Source organism: Phodopus roborovskii, unplaced genomic scaffold, assembly GCF_943737965.1.
Source record: "Phodopus roborovskii unplaced genomic scaffold, PHOROB, whole genome shotgun sequence".
Taxonomy (NCBI): Eukaryota; Metazoa; Chordata; class Mammalia; order Rodentia; family Cricetidae; genus Phodopus; species Phodopus roborovskii.
In genome coordinates this window covers 212,984-239,116 of record NW_026125970.1, presented here as the reverse complement: position 1 = coordinate 239,116, position 26,133 = coordinate 212,984, and the positions used below count along the sequence as shown (strand labels likewise).

General features: G+C 39.1%; 1 protein-coding gene across 1 annotated transcript in view; it reads left to right on the top strand.

Annotated features, from left to right (window-relative positions):
* Bmx (BMX non-receptor tyrosine kinase) overlaps positions 1–26,133 on the top strand; it is a 58,785-nt gene that overhangs the window by 22,618 nt on the left and 10,034 nt on the right. Inside the window, exons 7-17 of the mRNA XM_051179210.1 lie at positions 2,081–2,256; positions 3,109–3,165; positions 6,277–6,348; positions 7,250–7,303; positions 12,348–12,402; positions 14,403–14,482; positions 18,073–18,200; positions 21,621–21,695; positions 22,369–22,540; positions 24,745–24,961; positions 25,807–25,871. Coding sequence (XP_051035167.1) covers positions 2,081–2,256; positions 3,109–3,165; positions 6,277–6,348; positions 7,250–7,303; positions 12,348–12,402; positions 14,403–14,482; positions 18,073–18,200; positions 21,621–21,695; positions 22,369–22,540; positions 24,745–24,961; positions 25,807–25,871 — 1,151 coding nt within the window. The remainder of the gene's footprint in view (positions 1–2,080; positions 2,257–3,108; positions 3,166–6,276; positions 6,349–7,249; positions 7,304–12,347; positions 12,403–14,402; positions 14,483–18,072; positions 18,201–21,620; positions 21,696–22,368; positions 22,541–24,744; positions 24,962–25,806; positions 25,872–26,133) is intronic.

Here is a 26,133-nt window from a genome sequence, read left to right as displayed (position 1 = left end):
TATTTTGATTATATCTACCTTCTATTCCCTCCCAGACCCCCAATGGCACATCCTCTCCACAATGTCATGATGCCTTCTTATTCTTTTATAACACAAAAGTTCAGTTTGTGCTGCCCACATATTCATGAGTTGGGGTCATCTTCTGAAGTGGGTCCACTTACCAGGGCACATCCCTGAAGAAAACTGACCCTCTGTTTTCCAGTAGCCATCAATTGCCAACAACCTTTGCTAGGGGTGAGACCTTGTGAGCCCTCCTCCATGCTGGAATGCTGACTGGCTTGTCTTGAGTGGGTCTTGTGCAGGCAATCCCAATTGCTGTGAGTTCATGAGTGCAATAGCCATGTCATGTTCCGAGGACACTAATTGGCAACAGTCCTCCACAACCTCTCTGGTTTTTACAATCTCTCTACACACTCTTCTTCAATGTTCACAAAGTCCAAGTCTGGTTTTGATCAAAGATCAAAGAAAGACAGTGTCATGAAAGGAATAGGAACAGCCTTCTTCCCTTTGCCTCTCCCTCTCTTCCCTCCCCTCCCAACCCTGATGAGCACGCGCGCGCTCGTGTGTGTGTGTGTGTGTGTGTGTGTGTGTGTGTGTGTTTGACCACAGTACTAAGTAGAGAATTTATTTTCTGAATTGGGGGTAGGGGGTGGAAATAACTGTCCCTTAGAGATTCTGCTCAGATTGCATTTGAAGAATTTTATAATGTGTTTATTTTTGGAAAGAACTCAGCTATGAATTTGTCAGCAATGGCATCCTTTATAACAAGAAGTTCTAGGATAGTATAAATCTCCAAATAAATGATAACCATGAAATAAAAAAAACAGGAAAATACAATGCAAGCAAAATAAAAAATTAAATTTAGAGTTTATACACACAAAAGGCTTTTAATGACATATAATGTACACTAAGAAAAGCAGGCAAATATACTCAGCTTATAAATTTCCAGAATCTGAACAAATCTGCATAAAACATTCAGATTAAGAAAGAGATTATCAGGAAATGCCAGGAGTACTTAAGTTTCATTTCAGTTAGTACATCAGCCAAGAGCAATCGCTAGCCAGATGTTCAACCTCATTGATTGTTTGCTTGATTTACACACACACACACACACACACACACACACACACACACACATATATATAATAGAGAGAGAGATAACCCAGTTACTTACCTGTCTTTTCTGTTCAGTTTATGACAGTCATACTTTTTAATAAGTGATTATATTTTATTATCATTGCATATAGAATTCTATCATATGATTATACTACTGAACTATTTTCTTATTGTTGCTCCAACAGATTGTCACAAATTAAGTGGCTTAAAGCAATGTGATTTATTGAGTTGCTGCTCATAGTTCTGAATTTCAAAAGTCTAACTATGTCTACTTAGTTGTTTCTTCTGAAGGCTTTATGATGGGGTGGGGATGTTTCCTTGCCTCATCTAGCTTCTGAAGACCACCACTTTCAGTGATTTCAGATGTCTTCCTTCATCCTTGGCATCAGCAGCTTCTCTGCACTCTACCTCTGCTCTGTTCTAGCTAATCCCTGACACTTCTGATTGGATCAGGCTCATCTCTATCTCCGAAAATAACATCCCCATCTCAAACACTTAACTTAGTCACAGTCAGCAGAGTCCCTTTCAGCATGAAAAATAGTCACAGTTTTTGTGAGTTAGGACATGAATATCTGGGGAAGCCATTTCTCAGCCTTCTGCAGCAGCAATATATTTTCTATTTTATCACCTTGTTAAGTATTTTGGTATTTTCCGATTTTATCAATTTCTGACAATTCTGTGACCATTATTTTGCACATCTTTTGTTTCACTGCTGGATATATAGCATATGATTGCTGGGATATAAGATATAGACACCCAGCCATAAAACATTCTGCAAATGAGTTTCCAACTAGCAAAAACATGAGTTAACAGTTGTTCTGCATCCTAGTCAATGCTTGACATTGACTCCATTTCTCTGTCCTTTCCTTTCTTCCATCCTCCCTCTTTTGTGTAGGAGCTGTTATATTATGTTCATGGATCTGTGCCTCTTTTGTGATATAATAAAATCTCTTGTGCTCCAAAGCTGAAGATTCCTCGGCCTGTTCCTGTTCTCAAAATGGATGCATCATCCTCAAGCACCACTCCATCCCAATATGACAGCCACTCAAAGAGAAGTTATGGTTCCCAGCCAACCATCAACATACGCTATATTCCAAGGGAAGACTGCCCTGACTGGTGGCAAGTAAGAAAACTGAAAAGGTAAAGCTAAGCATTTAAGCTGGCTGCCCAGAGAATAGAATAGACATTGCCCCATAACCTAGGACCACAGCCTCAAAACTGGTAGCACAGGCCTTAGCTTTACTAGGGTGGTCTTTTCCAAAATTATTCAGTACTTGAACTAGAAGAGGGGGGAAGCTGAGGGTTGGAGAGATGATTCAGGGCTTAAAAAGCACTGGCTCCTCTTCCAGAGGTCCTGACTTCAATTCCCAGTAATCATGCAATGGCATGGTGGCTCACGACAGTCTATAATGGGATCTATTGCCTTCTTATGGCATAAAGTCATGCATGAAGATAGAGAACTCACATAATAAATAAATAAAATTGCTCTTCATGATAGCTTCAGCATTTTAGTCCTTCCCCTCCTTGCTCCCACTTCCCCCAAATAAATGCACAATCCTAAACACAGAGTCTATAAAACGTGTCTCTTATATAAAAGGGTGAGTTTCAGGGGAATTTACTTAGTACCAAGTTTTCAACCCAATGATGCTATTCAAACTCAGAACTGAAAGCACATTGAAGGTGATATATAATGGGAGTATATCTTTGGGATCTGTGCCATACTTGATGCTCAATAAATGTTTAACTGCATGGCAACAGGATCATATAGGAAGGGTCAAGTGTTATCCCTTCCTTCTTCACTGTGTCAGAATTTAGCCCCCAACACAAAGTCCACTATCTATCATTCTCACAAAGTTGTCAGCTTCCCTTCAGTGTGCTGCTGATGTTTGTCTCTACACAGAGTAAATGCAGAGCATCTCTGTGACTCATCATTTATCTCCTCTTATGCTCTTATTCCTTGACTCTTCTCACCCTCATTATTTTTACTTAAAGCAAATGCCTCACTGTACCAATGATGCAGCCACAGGGTCATGTGGAATCTGAAAGAACGTAAGTATTTTTCCATTGGATTTAAATGTCTTTAAATATAATGAGTCATGGTCCTTTTCACTCTAGGGTAACTAGTTTCCAAATACAGAGTCTATACCTGATTGCTGAGCAAAAGGTTTCATTTGTTTGTATGTTGCCCAGTGCTCTTATAGATCTGGGCTGGCAAGATGGCTTAGTGCCCGACCATCTGATTTCAATCAGGTCACCTCTGATACCCCCAGTTCAATCCCAGTTCAACCTCACATGGTAGAGGTACAGAATTGAATCCTTCAAGTTGTTGCAAGTTGCACACACACACACACACACACACACACACACACACACACACACACTTAAAAGCAAAAAAAAAAAAAAAACAGGGCTAAATAAATTGCTTTGCCTTTTTCAATGAGAGTTTCTTATGAAGGAAGAAGGCAAAAGGCTCTCCTCAAGGGCAATGCTGGTTGAGCAGGTGGGGAGGAAGCATTTTAGAATATGAGGGCATTTAGAATTCTCTAGGCATTTCTTGAAACAAAGCCACGGGAGTGTTTCCTTGCCAAAGCAGCTTGTCCTTGTGAATTGTAGTTTAGAAAAAAGCTGGGTTGTAAAGGCAAACAGGAAATGTGTTCTAAATTCCAGACAAAGCAACCCTTGAACTTTAGGAAGAGGTAGACACTTCCTCCTGCTTTTAACACTCAGAACAAAAGAGATAAAATGATGGGTGGTGAAGTACTGCTGCTCCATCTGTGTTCAGTTGAGTCACAAGTTCAAGATTTTTAGCTGGGAATCACATCAACAAAGAGGAAAATAACATACTTAAAAGCACATAAAGGACAGAATGTTTGTGTATAAACAAGAAAAGCAGAGCAAAGCTAGTCAGGTTGTCTCCTGATTCAGCTTTCCTGCTGTATGTGGCCATGAAGACATTATTAGCAGTTCTCATTTGATCAAGACTAGTATTGCCTCTCTAAAAGGAGCAAAATGTCAAATGAAGTCAAATAGTTAAGATCTATTGGAAACAAATCAGTCTGTCACTTAACATTCAATAATCACACATTTATAAATGCACTGCCGATAAAAAAGAAATCACAACCGACACCGCAAAAAGGAAAAGAAGGTTTATTTTGGAGCCATATATGAGTGCCCATGGCCCAGGAACACAAATTGAGGTCAAATTCCATGTTCTAATGACATAGCACTTTCATAAGAGTTTCTTTTTGGGGGAGGGGGTTCATTTCTTTTTCTTTTTCTTTTTTTTTTTTTTTTTCTTTTTTTTTTTTTTTTTTTTTGAGGCAGAATTTCTCTGTGTAACAGCCCTGGCTCTCCCGGAACTCACTCTGTACACCAGGCTGGTCTTGAACTCACAGAGATCAGCCTGCATCTGCCTCCCAAGAGCTGGGATTAAACGCATGCACCATTAGGCCTGGCTCATGAGATATTTTAGAAACAGAACAAAGAAATTCATAAAGCAAAACATTTTTCAAATACACATGTGGAAACATCAGAGAGGGGGACTATAGCAAAGGGGGAAACTGTGTTACAAGCCTCAGATGTGTTACTGTTAATCCCACCAGTGGAGAATATCACTACCACTGTTAGTATTTAGGCATTTATACTGGTTGGTCTTTGGAGTTCTGACAGGAGATGCCCTCAGCTGGTACCAGTAAGAGTACCACCTGTGCCTAGTCACTATTTTACCTTTTAAATGAGCTCTACCTACATCCCATCTATGTCTCTCTCTCTCCTTCCCCCTCTCCTTCCTCTTCTCTCTCTCTTCCTCCCTTTCTCCCTCCCTCCCTCTCCCCTTCCTCCTTCTGTCCCTTTCCCCATCCACCCCTCCCTCCACCCCTCCCCCTCCCTCTCTCCCCCCCACCCGCCTGCCCTCCCTTTCTCCCCCCTCCCTCCCTCCCTGACTCCCATCTCTGCCTCCTCTTTCTCTTTGTCTCTCTTTCCTCTCTGCTGCAGCTTCTGTCACGAGAGGCTGGTCTCTCCACCTCCTTTCCCTTTGTACAATCCTTTTCCCTTAATAACCCCCACTTCCACCACTAATAACCCCCACTCCTACCACCACTACGTCCCCACCCTGCTTGAACTCTGTTTCATGGTGTCTTTCTCAAGCCAATTTTTTAAAATTACAACAATCACAATTTAAAGCCAAATTTGAAGCAAGCTTTAATTAAATATTGGTCAGGTTGATGGACTCTCTTAGTTCCCAGAAAAAGCCCCTTGTAGGGGCTTAAAAATGCAAATCCACCAGGCCACCATCAGATCCAATCAGGGGTAAGCATAATAGTGACATATTTCCTGCCTACTCGCTTCCTCCCCTCCCCACTTACACCTATATCCAATCATGAGCAAGCATACATTCTGATGTATTTCCTACCCACATACTTCCCACCCACAAACACATCCAGTGCTTGGTACGGGTCAAACAAACTTGTTTGGAGGAATGAAAACATAAATAGCCTCCAGCATTTAACTTTGGTCCTCACATTACCTAAAGACAATTTAGTTTGGGGGTTTATGGAAGATAGTGGTTATTAGGTCTCAAAGAAACCCAGAGTAAATGGCTGAGGTTCCTATTAACATATCAAAGCAGGCAGCAGCTGCTAGCTAGCTCTCTCGGTATCACTAATTAACTGTGGCTCCTCCCAACACTTCTCACCCTGGCCCTCTACCCCAAACCTCACCATCCCAGGGAGAAGCTTCTGCTGTCTTTCCAATATAAATAAAGCAGCCAGCAGCCATTTTGAGTACCTCCCTCTTGGTTGGTTGCTTATCTCTTGCTCTCCCTCCCCTTTGCTTCTCTTTTGGTCCAGTTTAGTCTGCCACCATGTTCAGTCTGGACTCTTCCCTCTGGATGCTTTCTCCCTTCTATCTACAATTTAAAAAATTGTAGTCATATCCTCCTCTTATTTTTTTCTCAGTGGTCTTTGAGCTAAATCTTTGAGCTAAAGAGAACCTGAGATAGATAAATCATAATTAGGTTCTGGGTCTGCAATATTCCAACTTCTCCACAATTACTGATGTTCTAATCTGTTAATGAGCTTTGCCGACGAATCAGTAGAAGATATGGCTGCTTACCAAGAACCTTTCACATTCACCACACTAACCATATATCTTTATCTGCAGTGAGGAAGATGTTGCCAGCAATAACCAAGTGGAAAGAAATATTGTATATCACAACACCTCAAAGATGTCATGGTAAATCCAGTCTAGATGCTACTTAATACTCAAAATTTACAGTGTTTGCAGGAAAATTAACCAAATTTGAAATAAATCTGCAATAAGACTCTCCATGAAAGATAAACACAATTTTAAAAATGCCCATGTGGTTTGCCTCTGAACACATAGCTGGCTCTCATTGAGGGTTGGTTGGTTAGTTTTCCTCACACTGATTGTTCCTACTCATCACTCGTTATGCACTCTGGTATTATGACACACTGGTTCAGGCATATCTAATAATATTAAAAGCAATACAGAATAAATAATTCTTCCCTAAGACTAGCTCAATGCATATCAGCCACATTTAAAAAATATTATTCTATTTTATTTTTTATTTTTATGGGTATGAGTGTTTTGGCTACATACAAGTACACCATTTGTGTGTAGTGTCCACAAAGGTCAGAAGAGGGCAACAGATCCCTTAGAACTGGAGTTAAAGGTGGTTGTGAGCTGCCATGTAGGGGCTAAAAACTGAACCAAAGCTATCTGAAAGAGCAGGAAATGCTCTTAACCATTGAGCAATCTCCCCAGGTATAGCACCAACTTCTAAAATGTTATACTGCAGTCGTTTTTTAAGGAATCTTCATGTGTTTCATAAGGTTGCTCTTCTGAAAGAATCTAAACAACCTGAGTTCCTAGAAGCCTTTTGTTAAAGAGCCATTCTCTTATTGCACTAGGCATAAACCCAGCTTTTAAGTGATTTGCCCTTTCATTTTGCTGATGTCTTTCCCAGGTGCAAAGAGGAAATTTAGCAGAAATTTAATTTTGTATATGTGGATAAAATAAGTAAGAGTTTTGCTGTTGCTGTACTAGGCACTTGGATTGTTTGTCGCTTGACTTGTTTGTTTGGCATTTATGTTGTTTCTGGGCTCTTTTTAAGGGGATTCCCTGAGTCAAGTTCATCTGAAGAAGAGGAAAATCTGGATGATTATGAGTGAGTATTGAAAATCTTATTTCTTCTAAAAATAGAATTAAATGTATTTATTTGATCCCTTGAAGGCATTAAAACATATTGCTCAGACTTTCTTAGCAGGCTATACTCATATGTGTAAATTCATGTGAGGCTCTGAGCCATTTTTCTAAATGGCAAGTGGCAATGAATGTGGGTATCAATTATCAGTGAAGATACTTTGCCCAGTCTGGACTATCTAAATGTACTGCATATATTCTTTGGACTTATCACATGCTCCATGTTTTCTTTTCATAAATAAATAATATTATGTTTCTGCTCATTATTTGTTGGAGCCCTCTAGTCATGGTAACGTTTGAAAACTCTGAGGCATTGTGCATTAATGGCACAAAGCAGTGCACTGGACTACTCAACGTAACACCACTTATGTTTATAGGAATGGCCTCATTATTTGGAATCCAAGTTGAGATCCCTAACAGAGAGACAAATCCAATAGACATGTGGCATAAATTGATCTATTCGGGAAAAGTAAGAATGAGTGGTCACCCTAATTGTGTCCTTGGGTAGGCCTAAGGGCCACTAAGGTTCTTTCCAAAACTCAGGATTTTCTGTCATTCTATAAATGTTGACTATTGTCTCCTAGACTTAAAGATTTGTGTTGAAGAAAGATGAGAATAATATAGAATATTGTATTTTGCAGACAGTAGTCAAAGAACTTTAGAAAGTTTAACATTCATATGGACACTAGGCTTCTGCATACTTATGTTCTCTTTTGAGTGAATGCTGTTACTGATTTATTAGTTACATGAGAAATGAGAGGCTTTACAATGGACCTATATGTTTCCTCTTCTCCTTTAGCCTATAACCTACCCTAGTTCTGTATAAGTACTGCGCGATAACCGATTGCACCACTGGAGCATGCTTAACCTACCATAGTTCTAAGCATAGCTGTCATATTAGGGAAGATGAAGTATATCCTCCATTCTTTTATGATACTATTTTCCACATTCTAGCCTTTGGTTAACAGTTAACTTTAGCTATCAACTTCATGGAAACCGAGAGTCCGCTGAGAAGAGAGAATGTCAATTGAAGAATTGCCTCCATCAGAGTGGCCTATGTGCATGTCTGTGGGGCATTTTCTTGATTGATGATTGACAAGTGGGAAGGTCCACTCCAGCCCACTGTGGACAGTGCCACAGTGGGCAAGCAGTTCTGAATGTTATAAGAAAGCAGAAACATGTGAAAAGCAGTGTTCCTCTGTGATTTCTGCTTCAATTCCTGTCTCTAAGAGGAGAGCAAATATTTAAATTGTCAAGGCTTAGGCTCTCGCACTTATGTAAATTGAAGCTCTACAACATTGTCTCTACTAGATTAAAATAATGTAAGGGATTTGCACATTGTGGAAATTACCATAAAACCCCCATCTTCTACAAAAATCAAAGATCTCTGAAAAGGAATTCAAGATGTACAGGGCTATATTACCCCGCATCTTACTTGACACCCCCTACTTCCTATACTATCACTGGATCATTTATCTATCATAATGTCTTGAGCAATTCTACTTCATTCAAATAAAGACAAAGTGCTGGTATTTAGATGGAAAACCATGTTAGGACTAGACCTGGGCCCCTGCTCTCTTGACATGGAATACAAATTTTTAAAATATAGCAGAGCCAGGGTTCAGCAAAATAACGGTGTAGGTATTCGAAGGTTTAGGGAGATTTGTGTCCTAGTTTTCTTTCTGTCATTATGATGAAACACTGACCAAAAGCAACTTCAGGGAGGAAGGGATTTAATTGGCTTATGCCTACAGGTAACATTCTGTCACTGCAAAAAAAAAAAAAAAAAAAATCAGGGCAGGAACCTGAGCAGGAATTTGAAGACAGAACTGCTTGCTATTCCATGCAGCACCCCCAAACAGGGAACTTTCTCACGGCTAAGGAAGCGCAGCAGAAACCATGGGAAAATGTTGCTTGGTGTCTTGCTCACAGGACCTTGCTTGTTTGGTTTTTGGTTTTGTTTGTTTGTTTCTTATTTGGGGGTGGGGGAGTGTTCAAACAAGGTTTCTCTGTGTAGCTCTGGCTGTCCTGAAACTCACTCTGTAGACCAGGCTGGCCTTGAACTCACAGAAATCCTCCACCTACCTTTGCCTCCCAAGTGCTGGGATTAAAGGCATGCACCACCACCACCCAGATCACATCTCACCCTATATGTCCAAGTCCATGTCTTTATTTCTTATCCTTTTTTTCTTCTACCTACCCATAGGTATATATCCCAGATCAGAGTTTTTAAAACTTTTCTGCTCACAGACCTTTTATTTTTTTAACCAGAAATGGTTTTGTGACTTTTCCAGCTATATAGAATTTGAAAAAAAAGTATAGAAATCAAACTTTTGCTACAATAAATCATAAGGAATTTTATTTTAAAATGTTCTTTAATATATCTATAACTTGGCCATTTATTGAATAGGAAAGCAAAGTTGCTTATATATATTACATAAAGAATTAGACCTTTGTTAAATATCAGATAGTGAAGGAAGAGCATCTTCAACATTTTACAGAGTTATTTATTTATTTATTTTACATATCTATCCCTGTTCCCTCTCTCTACCTCCCTCTCTCCCTCTCATGGCCCCAGACCACCCTCCCATCCCATTCCAACCCCCACTCCACAGGGAGGGTGATGCCTTCCAGGAGGGGTCAACAAAATCTGTCAAGTCATTTGGAGTAGGGACTAGGCCATCCCTCCTGCCTCTAAGTTAAAGGAGTATCCCTACATGGGGTTAATTTTTTTTCAAAAAAAGTTTTTATATTATCTTGTTTTATGTGTATGGATATTTTACCTGCATGTATATGCACTACTTACATGCCTAGTGCCAATGGAAGTGGAAAGTCTGCTCTAATGCTAAACCAGAATTTATTGAATAATTTTTAAAATGAAACTTCACTAAGCAGTTCAAACAGCAATTATTAGGGTGAAACATTCCAATAAAATGCAGTGCAAAGATATACCAATTTGGGCTGAAGGGATGGCTCAGTGGTTAAGAACACTGGCTGCTCTTCCAGAGGATTCCAGGTGAATTCCCAGCAACCGCATGGTGGCTCACAACCCTCTATAATGAGATCTGGTGCCCTCCTCTGGCTCACAGGGATATATGCCAAGCACTCATACATAACATATAAATAAATAAATAAATAAATAAATTTAAAAAGCTATACCACTTTGATACTTATATGTTGAGGAATAATGGTAGGAAAAGATTAAATCTTTGTTTTCAGTAATTAAACCATTTTGTTTCCATGAGAGCAGAAAACTTTGCATGTGTAGTCCAAATACTGTGATTCATAAAACACAGTGGCCTTGACTCAGGGCTGTGCTATTTCAGATAGTATTAATTGGTGTTGTGTGTGAATGAGATGCCCATTGCAAAGTGCACATATTGTCTGTTCACAATGAGGCTGCAATAAAGTTGTGTGTTGCAACACAGTTGAGCACTACTAGAAATACCAGATCTATTGCATGTTTAGTTTAAGGTAATTTTTGGTTGCTACACTTTCAGGAACCTTTTCCTATCACCATTATTGTGACCCCCTAATTCAGTTATTCAATACTACATGGGGGTCTTGATCCATGTTTTAGGAAGCTGTGTCTTATATCATGTTTTCTAAATGGTCTTTTGATTGGCTGTTATTACACTGAAGTGAGAGTTAAAAAGAAAACTATCAGTAACACCTCAAGTGTTAAATATATGACACATAGAGTTAAAAAAAAAAGGCTGCACAAGATCAGCCCTATGATAGCTAATCTTGGTTGTTTGGTTGTCAACTTGACATACCTGGGAAGAGAGCTTCATTTAAGAAACTGTCCTCCAGCCACTATTTTCTTTAATTGCTAATTGAGATGGAGGGTCAGGCAAGTGGGCCTAAGTCATATGAGAAAGTTAGCTGAGCAAGCCAGCAGAAGCTAGCCAGTAAGAAGTTCTCCTCCACTGGTTTTTGCTCCAAGCTTCTGCCTGAACTCCTGCATTGGTTTCCCTCAATGATAGATTGTAACCCAAAAGCTAGAATAAACCATTTCCTCTCCACCTTGCTTTTGTCTGTCATGTTTCTCCCAGAAAATCAGGATAGTCTATGGTCAAAAAAGCTAAGAGGTTTGTTCAAAGTCAACTACACATGAGCTAGTTCTTTCTAGAACTCCGATTTCCAAACTGTCTGGTCTACGAATCCTTCCACTTTATTGAACTGTCCAGCTGCTGTTATCCCTGCCTTCACTAATACAGATACCATGTAAATACCAGTTCCCATTCATTGGGAAGACACCCTCAGCCTCGCTTTTCTCCCACAAGCCTTCACGTCTATCTTCACTCTTCTGTACTTCTTTCCTCTTCAGGTGGTATGTTCTAGTCAGTTCTTCCTGATTCCCCAAACCCATGTCCCATGTACCTTATACAATACTTATTCCCATATATGACATTTTAGCCCAAACCAGAGAGCCACAGACATAGCTAACCTGATGTGAGACACAATTTAAGCTTCACATACAAAGTAAGACATGATGTTCTTGGCTCATTAAAGGAGCAAAGGTTATTTTTATTTTAAGGAAAAGGAATTCTAATGGGCTTTCCCACATATTTTTGCCTCTTGTCTGGATATCATCTTAGATGTTTATCTCTTCCAGCTCTGAAGGAAAAAAAATTAAAGCATTTACTTTGAAAATAGTTGATATAAAATGTACTTGTATCGGGTTATTAAAATAAAATGGGATGGGGTGGAAAAACCAAGAGTGTTTATCCTTAGCCACCCTGACTTTCCCATTGGATCGTCATTGGTATAATCTCTGGTCCTCATTCAAAATAGTGAAATGCAAGCTAACTTAGAAGCCTATTCACAACTTGAGATGCATTGCCCCAGAAGTGGGGCAATGGAGACTAAGAAGCTGGGTTTTGAAAATATCCTCAGGTAATACTGTCCAATAATAGGCCAATACCTGATTTTTCAGATTAAAAAGTTGAGGGGCAAGTTATATAATTGAAAAGTTATCAATTCTCAAATGCAGAATTCTTTTGCAGCTGGTTTGCTGGGAATATCTCCAGGTCACAATCTGAGCAGTTACTGAGACAACAGGTAAATAGTCTTTTCCTCACACCCTCCTGTGTGTGTGTGTGGGGCTGTATGTGAATTTTGCATTCCTACCCACTAGGCTACACCTTTAGCCCAAGAATATCTGTTTCTGGCTGGGACCAGTGTGAATGTATTTCTCTGAGAAACATTATAGCTAATGTTTCAACTCGCCATAGCATTGGCTGTCCACACTTTGAGTTACTAGGGTCTCCTTTTGCTGTATCTATTGCTGGATAATAAACCACCTCAACTAGGTGGCATTCTAGTTACTGAATGGCTTGCCGTCCCTTTGTTATGTACTTAATAACCTTTTCTTTAAAAATAAACCACAGCAAAACTTAGTGGCTTGAAACAAGATTTTGGATTTCTCACAATTCTGTGCAACAGCTGATCCAGTTCAATGCTTTGCCGAAGGATGGCTGACGGTGGGTGGCTGAGACTGTCAACTGGGGTGCCACAGATCTTTCTTATGTAGCCTTTGCAAGTGTCAGGTTTGGGCCATTCTCACAGAATATAAAAAAACCTTCCAAGAAAATAAACTCAGCCATGAAGTACTTAGGGACTCTCTGCTTTAATAGCATTGACTAGTGTCCCATTGTATCCAGCAAGTCACATGACCCATGCCAAAGTCAAGGTGGGAGGAGATATCACAGCATCACCAATAAGAAAGAGGGTTCCATTTTTCAGGACTGGAGATGGAACCCATATGCTATGCTAGGCATGCTGTCTTAGTTGCTTCCTATTGCTGTAAAGAGACACCATGTTCAAGGCAACTAACACGACCAAGAGTTTATTGGGGTTTTTGCTTTTAGTTTCAGAGGGTTAATCCATGACCATTTTGGTGGAGAACATGGCAACAGGCAGGCAGGCATGATGCTGGAGCAGTATCTGAGAGCTTACATGTTAAGAAAGCAACCACGAGACAAACAGAGGGCCAACTAGAAAGGTGTGGACTTTTGAAACCTCAACTCCCACCCCCACTCCCAGTGACACACCTCCCACTAAAAGGCCATGTCTCCTAATCCTTTCCAAACAGTTCCACCAACTGGGGACAAATCATTCAAATATATGAGCCTATGGGGGCCATTCTCATTCAAAACAAAAGACATGCTCTCTACTACTGAGCTATCTACCCTAAGCCCAAGAACAAGGACTTAATGTGGATTATCAATGTAATTATTTTCCTTAGCTGTTTTTCACCATTTGTCAGCACCAAAACCACAGCATAGCAGATGTGATATGGAATTAATTTATTTGATTTTACTAATGAGTGGCATGAACTTGCCTACAGTACATTCTTTTGAGCTATGAAATTGGTACTTTGGTACAATTCAGTCTAATAAAACACTAAATACACAAATTAAATTTTCAGATGTGCTCAATAGAATATGATAAGTAACTTAGCAAGTTGTTATATCCAGTTTATTATGTTTTTTATGAACATGACACTGGTTAAAATTGGAATAAATCCTTTCAAAAGACAAATAAAGGGTACAACTTTAACAAAGTATTTATTCTTCATTTCTCAGACATTTCCAGAATATGATTATAGTGGAATGTGTGGGCATGCACCTAAATTTTATTTTCCAAACAGGGAAACATTAAGCTTCCATAAGTATAAAATAAAACAAAAATGATAGAGAGTTGCCAATTATCTAGAGAAGAAGAGTTCACCTAGGATGGGTCTATAACAATACTAAATTTGCTGAGGATAAAACTCAATGATAGTGCACTTGCTTAGCAAAGGTAGGGCCGTGGGTTCCATCCCTAGTACCAAGAAAAGAAAAATGGAAGAAGGAAGGAAGGGGTGGGAAGGAAGGTGGAAGAGGGGGAGAGAATTGAGTGAAAAAAGGAAGAAAGCTAAGTTTTAGGACAGTCCTTCTGTGCCAACTGTTGGGTAACCTGCCCCTTTGGTGGCATTTAAAGTGGATCTAAAAATATTTTTTCCTTACTGCTTGCATAAAAATTATTTCAAAATAATGAAAATCATTTCTCCTTTTCAGGGAAAAGAAGGAGCATTTATGGTTAGAAATTCCAGCCAGATAGGAATGTACACAGTGTCCTTATTTAGTAAAGCTGTGAAGTAAGTACAATTTACATTTATTTCTTTTATCCTCTTATGACTTTTGGTAAACAATGACCACTTAGTCATGGTTTGAAATGTGACACCACTCTTGCCCTCTGGAGTTTTGGATCAAAGTCTTTGTGTTGAATCTAGCCATTGGCCATTGCCTTCTTATACTCTACTTTCAAAAGCCTGTGCTCTGAGTGACCCTCTCATGTCACTCCAGATGACGAAGGAGTGCTGTGAATGCAACACACTGAAACAGCAGTGTGAGCCCCTTGGAGTCAGGCCAGAGCAGAAAGAACAATAGGAAATAGCGCTAGCACTTTTAAATAAAAGATAAACCTGCCTGCTGAGCTGAGAAGCGTGCCCCACTGCCCAGTTCTCGGTGAGCCTTTCCTATAGGATTGAACCAAGGGAGCTGCATTCTGAGTAGCTTCCACCTGCCTGCTGCCCTTTGCAGGTAAGAGTTCTAGTTCAAAGTCAACTTCTCTTCTCAGTTCAGGCCTTTATTATGTTGAGCAAGTTTCTTAACCATGCTGGGCCTGAACTTCCTCCTTTGAAAGGGATTCATAATAATGACCTTTAATGCATTCAAAGCAACAAGATGTTGTTAAATAAAACAGCAATGGTTATTACAAATTAGTCCTGTGACCAATTGGTATGATGAAAATTACTTCCTACATTCACATCTGTAGTTGTTGTCCAAAGATTATGTGTGATCAAACAGGAAGCCACAGTATTTAAATTCACCAACCTAACAATGACTTTAAAGTGGCCAATGTAAGCTAAAAAACTTAAAGTGGTACAATTTTATATAGCTTAGTATCCATAGTTCAATGAATTTGGATTACCTCACAAGGACTGGGATTATGATTACTAGCTACTTCAATATCTTTTACATAATGTTTTAACAGGGCTAGTAAATAAACATGGGTTTACATTTTAAAATGATTTTTATGTTCTATGAATGAAATAATTTAATAAGTGTATTTGATTAGGCTACTTTCTGACATGTAATGACACCCAGTTAAAGAGCAGTCACTGTTCATGGCATTGCATGCCTGACACTTAGGTGTGTAAGGCTTTTGAGAGTCATCTGTCAAAGTTCATCATCATAAGCTCCCTCCAGAAGGTGGTTTTCTTGAGACAGAGCCTCACTATGAAGCCTCCAACTCTTGGGCCTCTGACCTTTGTCTCCCCAGGGCTAGAATTATAGGCATGCACCTTCCAGAGTTTTATAAATCACTTTCCTGTGGGTTAGTACCTCTTTTATTCCTTGTAAAGCCACTCCAGAGTAAACAGGAATATTGTTCTTATTTGTCCTCTTTACAGATAAGGAGACTGGACTTCAAAGGGAAGTTAAGACCAGTCTGTGAAACTGAATAAGTGACCAATCCAAAGCAAGGTCACTAATGAACAAATTACTAAGCCATATTTATCTATAATATGTCTGTGGAACCCTCAGTGTTTTGGGGCTGGGAGTCAGACCAATGCTTAATTGATTTAAACCATTTGTAAGGAATATTTCTTAATAGCTAGATTGAATGACTTGTGTAGATGTGTGCTCTATCCCACAGAGCATGCATATGTATATGGAATAATTAGATGATGATGAAGGTACTTTATTTGTTTTACAGAATACCTACTTCCAACTTGAAATAAGCATATATCTTGAATGTCCATGCTGCATTTGCCAGAACCAGAATCCATAATAAGCACAAATACTAGATTTCACATGGTCGCTGCCTGAAACTAATCCAATAACTAGAGAACAGTCTGTTCACTGAGTGTCCAAACAGCTGTGGCACTCTGGATAGAGCCAAATGTAATATCAGGTGTCTTCCTTTTTGAGCTTCCTCACCCCACATTCATTTTTGAAGCTGATCCAGTAGAAAATTATCAAATAGATAAGAAGTTAAATGAAAGCAATAACCTTTTTAAAAAACTTTGAGGTAATAATTTAATTACATTTCTCCCTTGGTCCCTAATCTCCTTCAAATTCATGACCTCTTTTTTCATCAATTGTTATTACATGTATATACTTACATATTCATAAACAGAACCTGTTGAGTCCATATGATGCTACTTGTATGTGTGTTTACAGGGCTGATCTTGGCACTGGACAACCAATCATTGTGCTCTTCCCTGGGGAGGACCACCTCTCCTGCTCCCAGCTCTCCTCAGTTGCCTACAGTTCTTTGTGTAGGATGAGGCCTTTTCCCCATCCAGTTTGACATGTTCACTGATGTCATTCTTGTTCTGCTCACATTTGGACAATAATGTTTGTGAGACTTTATGGGTGTAGCTCCTGGCTTTCCTAGGAGATACCATCTCACACCAAACTCCCTTATCCTCTGGCTCTCACAGTCTTTCACATCTCCTCTTCCAGAGTTTTCCCCAAGCCATACCTTACATGCAGTAGTCTTTGTAGATACATCCTTTTGGACTGGGAAAGGGAAACTCTTTTATGAAAAGTCATTGGTTTATACTGACACCAAAAGCAGATCAGCCATTTGTAACTTGCATTTTTAAACATGGTTTGTATTACAATAAGCGCAATTTATTAACTGATAAATTTGTTCTTGTGTGGCAAGTATAGTTTATGTGTGTGTGTTTACACACACACACACCACAATCTCATCCAATCGTTATAAAAACCAGAGGAGGTAGCAATTGAGTGTTAGAACTGGACTCTTAAAATGTAAGGCAGGCATATTATTCTTGATTGGCCTGAATTGGTATGAATGAACTCATCCCAATATTCTAGAACTGAAGGAAAAGAAGAAAATGTTTTATGTGGAAAGTATTCCTAGTGTAAATAATGGATCATAGCATGGTCTGGCACATAGAAATAGAAACAACTGATAAACTGATGGTAACAATAATACTGTTGCTGCTGGGTAAGAGGAGTCCTAGGTGAGGAATTTAAGTATATCCCTGTGCTTTTCTCCCCCACATGTTCTACTCTCAAAGGAACTAGGGGGAATGCACCACATATAACCTAATCACCTTTGCCCACAGTTTTCTCCCTATTATCTTAAATGACAGTTTATATTCTCACATGATCCTAAAGAATGTGAAAGCTCTTAGCCATCAAAAACAGATTCTGTAGATTCTACTTTTATATTTGCTAAATATAAAAAACAGTACAAGAAATTATTTTCCAATTATTATTATTATTATTATCACCATCATCATCATTATCACTATTTAACTGTCCTGGTGGGTACTCATGTGTTGAAGTTTGAGGAAAATTTGTGAAAATCAGTTCTCTCTTTCTACCCTGTAGAATGGAACCCAGTTGTCCTGGTTGGCTACAGGTACCTTTATTGGCTAAGCCATGTTCCTAGCATCTAAAATGAAATTTTATTGAGCATGAATTCTGTGTATGTGCAACAGACACACTGAGTTCAAAGAGTATCCCTCTTCCATCATTACTGATTGTGGTGGATGCTTGCAGAGAAATACCAGATGTCAAGTCTGAGTGATTACCCCTATCTTCCTACTCCAACATTAGCAAATAAATTCAAAATAATCATTCACTAGTTATTTCATCGAAATCTTATTGTTTAAAGCATTCTAACATTGTCTTTCTTCCTTACTAGTGATAAAAAAGGAACTGTCAAACATTACCATGTGCATACTAATGCTGAAAATAAATTATACCTGGCTGAAAACTACTGCTTTGATTCCATCCCAAAGCTCATTCACTATCACCAACACAATTCAGCAGGTAACTCATTTAAGGTTTTCCATGATGGGCCCTTGGATATAAATGACAATGTTTTTGAATACCACTGATCCTCTTAATACTTGATTAATATGATACCAAGAGATGAGGGGGAAATGCTACAATTCTCTGTCTGTTATGATTTGTAGCTCATATCTCCTCAAATATAACATAGTATACTCCATAAAACTAAAAGGAATAAAGTGGAATAAGTTGAGTGATTTAAAAGAAAAACAAAATGTTTTCTTTAGATTTCATCTATTTTTAATTTTGTGTGTGTTGTGCATATGAATGCAGTGCCCACAGAGGCCAGAAGATTGCATCAGATTCCCTAGTTACATTAGTTACAGAGGGTTGTGAACCACCCTCATGTGGGTGCTCAGAACCAAACTCAGGTCCCCTGGAAGAGCAGTACAGTGCTCTTTACCACTGAAGCATCTCTCCAACTCCAAAAGGAAAATTGTTCTAATAAAACTTTATTTCTAGGTTTTTCCTTGCCCATAAAAGCAAGTTGATTATAAGATTCAAATATGAGAGAAATGTGCATCATTGGATGGGTAACCTCTCAGTATAGGATGGTGTCAATGATGTTTTATATTGACACTAATATTTATTATATAAGAATTGCATATTCATAAAAAGCATACACTACAGAGATAAGATCATTATCCACATACTGTTCAATTCGCTTTTGATACTAACCCTGAGGACTTTCCATGCAAATATCCATGGCTTATGTTGATCTCTTTAACAGCTATGTAGAATTTTATGACATTTTGCAGTAACCCTCTGATGATTAGCAATGGATTATGTGTGATATTTTTATATTTTAGTGGATATTGTATTGCACAGCACTGCACACATAGCTCTGTACACTTACTTGAATGATTCTATTGCTAGTTTCCAAGACAAACATTATGAAAATTTAAAAATTAGAAATTGTCAAATGGTTTGCAGAAGGGCACAATCATACCAGTAACAATTTTTCATGTTCAACAACATGAGATAATGTTTTTCTCTTAAAATTTTGCCTGAGTAATGAGTATCTTTATTTTCTGTAATAGTACCTATGTGAGCAGCTATGGTATATGTTGTTTACATGTATATGTGTATGTACATATGTACACAAGTGTGTAAAAGCATGAAGTATGTGGTGGTTTGAATAAGAATGGTTCCCCACCGGTTCATATATTTGAATGCTTATTCACAGGGAATGGTTGTATTTGGAAGAATTAGAAGGAGTAGGAGGTGTGGCCTTGTTGGAGTACGTGTGGCCTGGCTGGAGGGAGTGAATAACAGGGCGGTGGGCCTTAAGGTTTCAAAAGCCCATGCCAGACCTAGGTTCTCTGTTATGAGTAGGTTTTTTTCCTGCCGGACTGGTTCTACCGCCATGCCAGCCCCAAATAGCACACACAGACTCTGTATTAGATATAAAGCTGTTGGCCAGTTATTAGTTTCTTATCGGCTAGCTCTGTCTTAATTATTAACCCATTTCTATTAATCTAAGTATTTCCACGTGGTCTCATTTTACCGGAGAGAGGGCCCGGCATTCTTCTCTCAGACTTCCATCTTGAATCTCCTCCCTACTACTTCCTCTCTCCTCCTTGTCTCCTAATCCTGCCTATCTTCCTTTCCTATTGGCCAACAGTGCTTTATTCATTAATCAAAACGAGAAACATATTTACAGAATGACATCTCCCATCAGTTCTCTCTCTCTGCCTATGGATCCGGATATAGCTCTGAAATATTGCACCAGTATCTGCTTGCATGTTGTCATGCTCCTCACTATGATACCAATGGACTAAACCTCTGAAACAGCAAGCAAGCCACCAATTAAATGTTTTCTTTTATAAGAGCTACCTTAGTCATAGTGACTCTTCATAGCATTAGAACATTGACTAAGACAAAGTCGATTTTGTGTGCCTTCCTCGGTTACACTTCACTTTATTTTTTGAGGCAGGATCTCTCACTGAACCTGGAGCTCACTGATTAACTGGACTGGCTGGCCAGCCATCTCTAGGCATCTGTCTTTCTTTACCTTCTCAGTGCTAGAATTAAAGATGTACACCATGGTGCCAGATTTTTGCATGGATACTAGGGATCTGAACTCAGGTCCTTAGATTTGAAAGGCAGGTGCTTTACTAACTGAGGCATCTCCCAGGTCTGTAACAGTATCAGTTACAGGCAGTGACTTGGTGAATTTCCAACAGTGAGTGAAAAACCATGGGCTTGGCATCTAAGCATTGCTACCACTTGACTGCAGTTCTTTTTGGTTCTTGTTTGTATTTTTCTTTTGCTCAAATTTCTTCAATTGTTTATCTTAACCAATAGCACCTTTGGGCAAAGTTATTCTACATACATGTTATCTCTAAATAAACGATTGAACTTTAAAGGATACACAGAGTGTAAAAAAGATATTAAAATGTTGATTTAGCATTGTGTTTTCTAAATATCATTTCATTAACTATTCAGTTTGTTACTGTATTTTATGGTTACACAATGGTTATTACAGCAGTAGTTGCACACATACATACTTCAAAAAGGGTGTTGATTTCTAATTTATTTTTAATTAAAATATTTTATCACAAAGATATTACATTTCTAATAGAAATCATAAGATGCAAAGTACTTTAAAAATAATCATGATTTATCTTACACAGAAGTCATATTTATGTATATTTTTATATATGTACAAATATACATATATTTCTATATATGCTATTGCAAAATAAAAACTTATGCTATGCATGCTCATATTTATTCCTGGTGGCTAAATGGATGGTATTGAAAACATTTGGCGAACATTCCTAAAAAGACAATAAATACCTAAATAAGAAGGAAGGGAAAGCACATGTGCGATAGTTCTAATCAGGAAACCATTCTGTGCTTAAAGCAATGATAATTTATGCTTTTGTGTAGTTTCTTTCAAAACACTGTCAGCATTATGTTTTCAACCCAACTTTCCCATGACTATATGTTGATGAAAATGGCTTGAGCATTTAATATAATTTAGAAATAGATTAAATTTTAAGATTGATTGTTTTATATGTAAATATGTGTTTACTATTTGGGACTTTTGTCAGATTTCTATGCTATTTATATGCATATGTAAGTGTAGAACTGGAGAAAGACAGTTAAATATGAATGAGAAAAAATGTTTATGTAAAATATGCCATCTAGCAACTAATCCCTGTAGAATTTCACACAAAGTAACTGGCTCTTTTAGATTTTGATTTGCAATAAGTGAATTTGTCACATCAAACCACTGAATATGAGAACTAGATGAAAATACTCAGCAGTGCCTGTCTTTCTGCATCACCACACCCCAAGTCTCATATTTTCCACTTATTGGGAGAATGGAACGTACTTCTATGTAACATGATATGATGATAATGTGACATTATGCTGCTGATTCCATTGTAGGCATGATCACACGGCTCCGCCACCCAGTATCAACCAAGGCCAACAAGGTCCCGGTGTCTGTGGCTCTGGGAAGTGGTATGTACACACCCTTGGGCTCTTAAACTCAATTTCCCATTCAAACACATGTGATTCAAACCTTATTGACACATGATGGATGACAGGAAACAAGTCTCTGCTCAGAGACCAGGGAGAAATTGAGTCTAATTTATTTCATTCATTTATTTTATAAACAGTCTATGCACACCTAACTCTGTAATCTCCCCAGCTGTCTCACCAACACTGTCAAGTGTTTATTCTTACCAGATATTGCCATTCACATCCAGCATCTCTTATCTGTCCTTTCTTTTAAGCAGCTCCTATTTGGAGCTAGTTCTCAACTCAGTATTTTTAGGGTCATAGCATCCATCTTGATCACAGTTTAATGTGTTTTATATGAAAAAAATCTAACAATGATTTACCGACCTAAGAGCATTAAGCACATTTTGGACATTGACTCTCTCCAAGACACCCCTAGTTGGCAAAAATATTTCATTTTGACCCTTGTTGTCAAGAATTGCAGCTGCTTTGAGAATACCATTTTCCCGTGATGTGGTCATGATATCAGTTCACTAAGGATTTTTTTTAAGTTATTAACTCCAAATGATATCCTATTGGGTTTCATTTTTTGTGGATACAAAAAGCTCATTGCAGAAGAAATCGCTTTGGAAGTTGATGACAAGACTTCTAAAGTGTTTGCCTCCTTCATTAGGAATTTGGGAGCTGAAACGAGAAGAGATTGCCTTGTTGAAGGAGCTGGGAAGTGGCCAGTTTGGAGTGGTCCAGCTGGGCAAGTGGAAGGGGCAGTATGATGTGGCGGTAAAGATGATCAAGGAGGGTGCCATGTCAGAAGATGAATTCTTTCAGGAGGCCCAGACCATGATGTAAGTCTCTCCTCAGGAGTGGCAATGTTGAATCCCCACAGGACAACATCAACATTAGCAGTCCCTGTCCCTAACATTTGCAAAGCCTTGCCTATGCTGTAAATATAAATATTTAAGAGTTATAATTTTGCCCAACAAACAGTTAAATATAATCTTTGCTATGCCCCTAATTTGGCAAGTGGGCCTACATAACACCTTGAAAGACCATGTTTGGGGTCCGAATATTTCTGACTATATTGAGAAAACAGCTTCTAGCCTCTGTGCCTTTGCATCCAGCTCCTAACATTGTCCTATGCTACAAAGAGTCTTAGTAGTTACATGTAGATATAGCACTCAGTATATCTAAATTCCTTTTATATCTCCCACAAACAACTATGTAGTTCACCCTTGAAGAAACAGATTCAGGTATCCAGGAGTCCTAGAGTGGGCAAGTCCTTCATCTTTAGAAACACTTACAACCCAGGTAAAACAGCATGGCTGGTCACTCTTTTAGAAAACTAATCAGGGAAGATCAAGAAGTGTCACATCAAGGTCTTGGTCAGATGACTCAGTCAATAATGTACTGGCCTTGCAACATGAGTTCATTTCTTTGAGCCTATGTAAAAAAAGCTGTGCACAGTGATACATGCTTGTGATCCCAGAACTGGGGAGGGGGAGGAAGGTGGATCTCTGGATTTCACTGTCCAGCCAGCCTTGACTAATTGAGGAATCTGAGGTTGCAATAAAACACCCTGTCTCAAAAACAAGATAGAAGGGTCCTGAGGATTGACGGCCAAGACTGGCCTCTCTCCTCCATCATACACAAAATAGTTGAACTTTGCAGATCCCAAACAACTTCTGTTGTGACAAAGACCATAAACAAAAATCACTTGGGGGTGAAAGAGTTTATTTGCCTTACATATCCACATAGAGTGAAAGAACTATTCAACAATTTACTGGGACATCTTTATAGGCAAATACTCCAGTGCCCAAGGAAGTTACAACACTCACTTCACCATAACTGAAGAACTGTTCAGAAGGAAAGATGCTACATGAATGTAAGCCAGGGCTGTCTTCCTGGACATACCACCTCACATTAGCAAGGCCACTACTTGGCTTTAATGTTCTGCTTTCACTGTTGCAAAATAATACTCTTGTTTGATTCATGTTTTTGAAACAGTTTCACTTTGTAGCCCAGAGTAGACTAAAAGTTACTGCATAGCCCAACGTAGCCTTAAAATCACAGTAAGGCCCAGAATCCTGTCCCTATGTACAGGGAAATACAGGTGTGAGCTATCACGTGTAGCTCAAATTAAGTTGTAAACAATTATTTTTTTCTTATTCTCATATTTCCTGGAACCTGCAAATTATGTGGCTGGTTCTGTCTTTGGTAATGAAATTGTTACAGAAAACTAAAGAAAGCCCCTTGGCGTCTGCCTTTTATGGAACATAAAATTCTTAACAAAAAAAAAAAAAAAAAAAAAAAACTTTCTTGGGTACATGATGCAGCTGGTATCTCCTGGTAAAATATTACAAAGGGTAATCTTTCCACTACAGAGTATTATAATAATCTGTAAAACTGATCCAAATTTGGGCAGTGGAAACAGAAGCCCCTCCCCCCTCCAGGGCTCACTGGCCAGTCAGTTGCTTAGAAAGCTTTAGGACAACCAAGTCCCTGGCTCAAAGGAGATTGGTAACCTGTCTGAAGATGACATCTGAGGTTGTCCTTTGGCTTCCATATACAAACATGCATGTATTTGTGCATGTGTGCGCGCGTGCACGCGCGCACACACACACACACACACACACACACACACACACACACACACACATTTTAAAAATCAAAACAGGAAGTGAAGACAAAAGATATAAAACAGAGAGATTGTGTGCAGTCTCACTTCCCCAAACATCAGCCATTTTTATGTTATGTACACCCTGCAAATTATAATCCTTCTTCTCCATATGATACTGCCCTAATTCTCCAGAGAAAAGGCAAACACAGCATGTTCAGACTGAGAGCACTGCTGAATGGCTACCAGATTCACCAGTCTCAGACCTGAGGCAAGAGCACTATTTCCTTATGTTCTTCCAAATAGTATCCTAGTTCCAAAACAAGATCTGAAGCTCCCGGGTCTCTTTCTCTGTTCAGGTGAGAGGAATGAGAATCTGTTCACTCTTACTCAAGCCATCTCAAAAATGAACTTTTCAAATCAATTCTTTTTCAGGAAGCTCAGCCATCCCAAGCTGGTTAAATTCTATGGCGTGTGTTCGAAGAAATATCCCATCTACATAGTAACTGAGTATATAACTAATGGTTGCTTGCTTAATTACCTGAAGAGTAATGGGAAAGGACTAGAACCCTCACAGCTCTTAGAAATGTGCTATGATGTTTGTGAAGGCATGGCGTTTCTGGAGAGCCACCAGTTCATACACCGGGATTTGGTAAGGCAAGCCGTTGGAAGGTCAATGCTGAATGAGAGGACAAAGCCCACAGTTCCCTCCTCCAGGCATAGGGCTGCTGAGTGGGCTGACAAAGAGGTTCACTTCACTTTTTCTTTTGCACACTTGTAACTGGTGCAAGCATGTAATAGCTCTGTAATTCATAGATCACAGTCTTAGACTAAAACATTTGAAACTCAGAAAGGTCAGAGTAAAATGAATCATAGCTACCTGTGCTGTAGTGTAAGAACAGATGGGACGACTTGGGCCACTTTTGTGTTTCTCAAAACCATTAAACTGAAGTTGACCTTTAATCTGACAGGAGCTTAATGCTAATGCAGTCAATTGACAGAATACTAAAATTACAAAGAAAAACTACATGGGAAGGAATGTGTGTGTTTGGGTTGTGGTATGAGTTCGGAGTACTCTTTGGTATTCACTGGCCTTAACTTCAGGGATTTGCTTGTGCTGAATAACAAGCACACTGCACACACCAGGCCAATGCATCCCATAAGTCCTGGGTATAGCATACACAACTCCTAAGCATCTGTGAATACACAGGACCTAGTGAAAAGCACTTTGGCTCTTTCCTTGCTAAGCTGAAATTCTGTGTTCAAGATTATTTCCAATTATTTCAGATGCTTGGGTAAACAGACTAATGCAAGCACATTTTCATTTTGAAAAATTGGAAATTATAAGGGAAAAAAACACTTTAGAGCAATTGGGGTTGTGATAGGCTGTGTTGAATTTTGCTGAGTATGGAACCAAGGAGAAGGAAATGTCTGAGTCTGATAACGGGAGATTCTTGGTTGCTTTTACTTCTTGAAGAGTTTGCTTTCCCTCCCAAGGCTGCTCGGAACTGTTTGGTGGATAGTGATCTCTCTGTGAAAGTCTCAGACTTTGGAATGACAAGGTAAGCCAGTAATCCCCAAGCAGCTTTTCTTTCTGATGTTCCCAACTCTAGTGTCAATGACCTCTAACACATTGTGGGGTGCAGCATTCTCATCAGTTGTAGTCAAGAATCGGATTTCAAGCTGGGTGGCCAACTCAACTGGTAGGGTACTCACTGCACAAGCATGAGTTTGGTCCCAGCACCCACATCAAATCCAGGCCCTATAGTGTGCACAAAACGTCAGCAACTGTGGGCAAAGATAGAAGGGCCAGCCAGGTTAGCC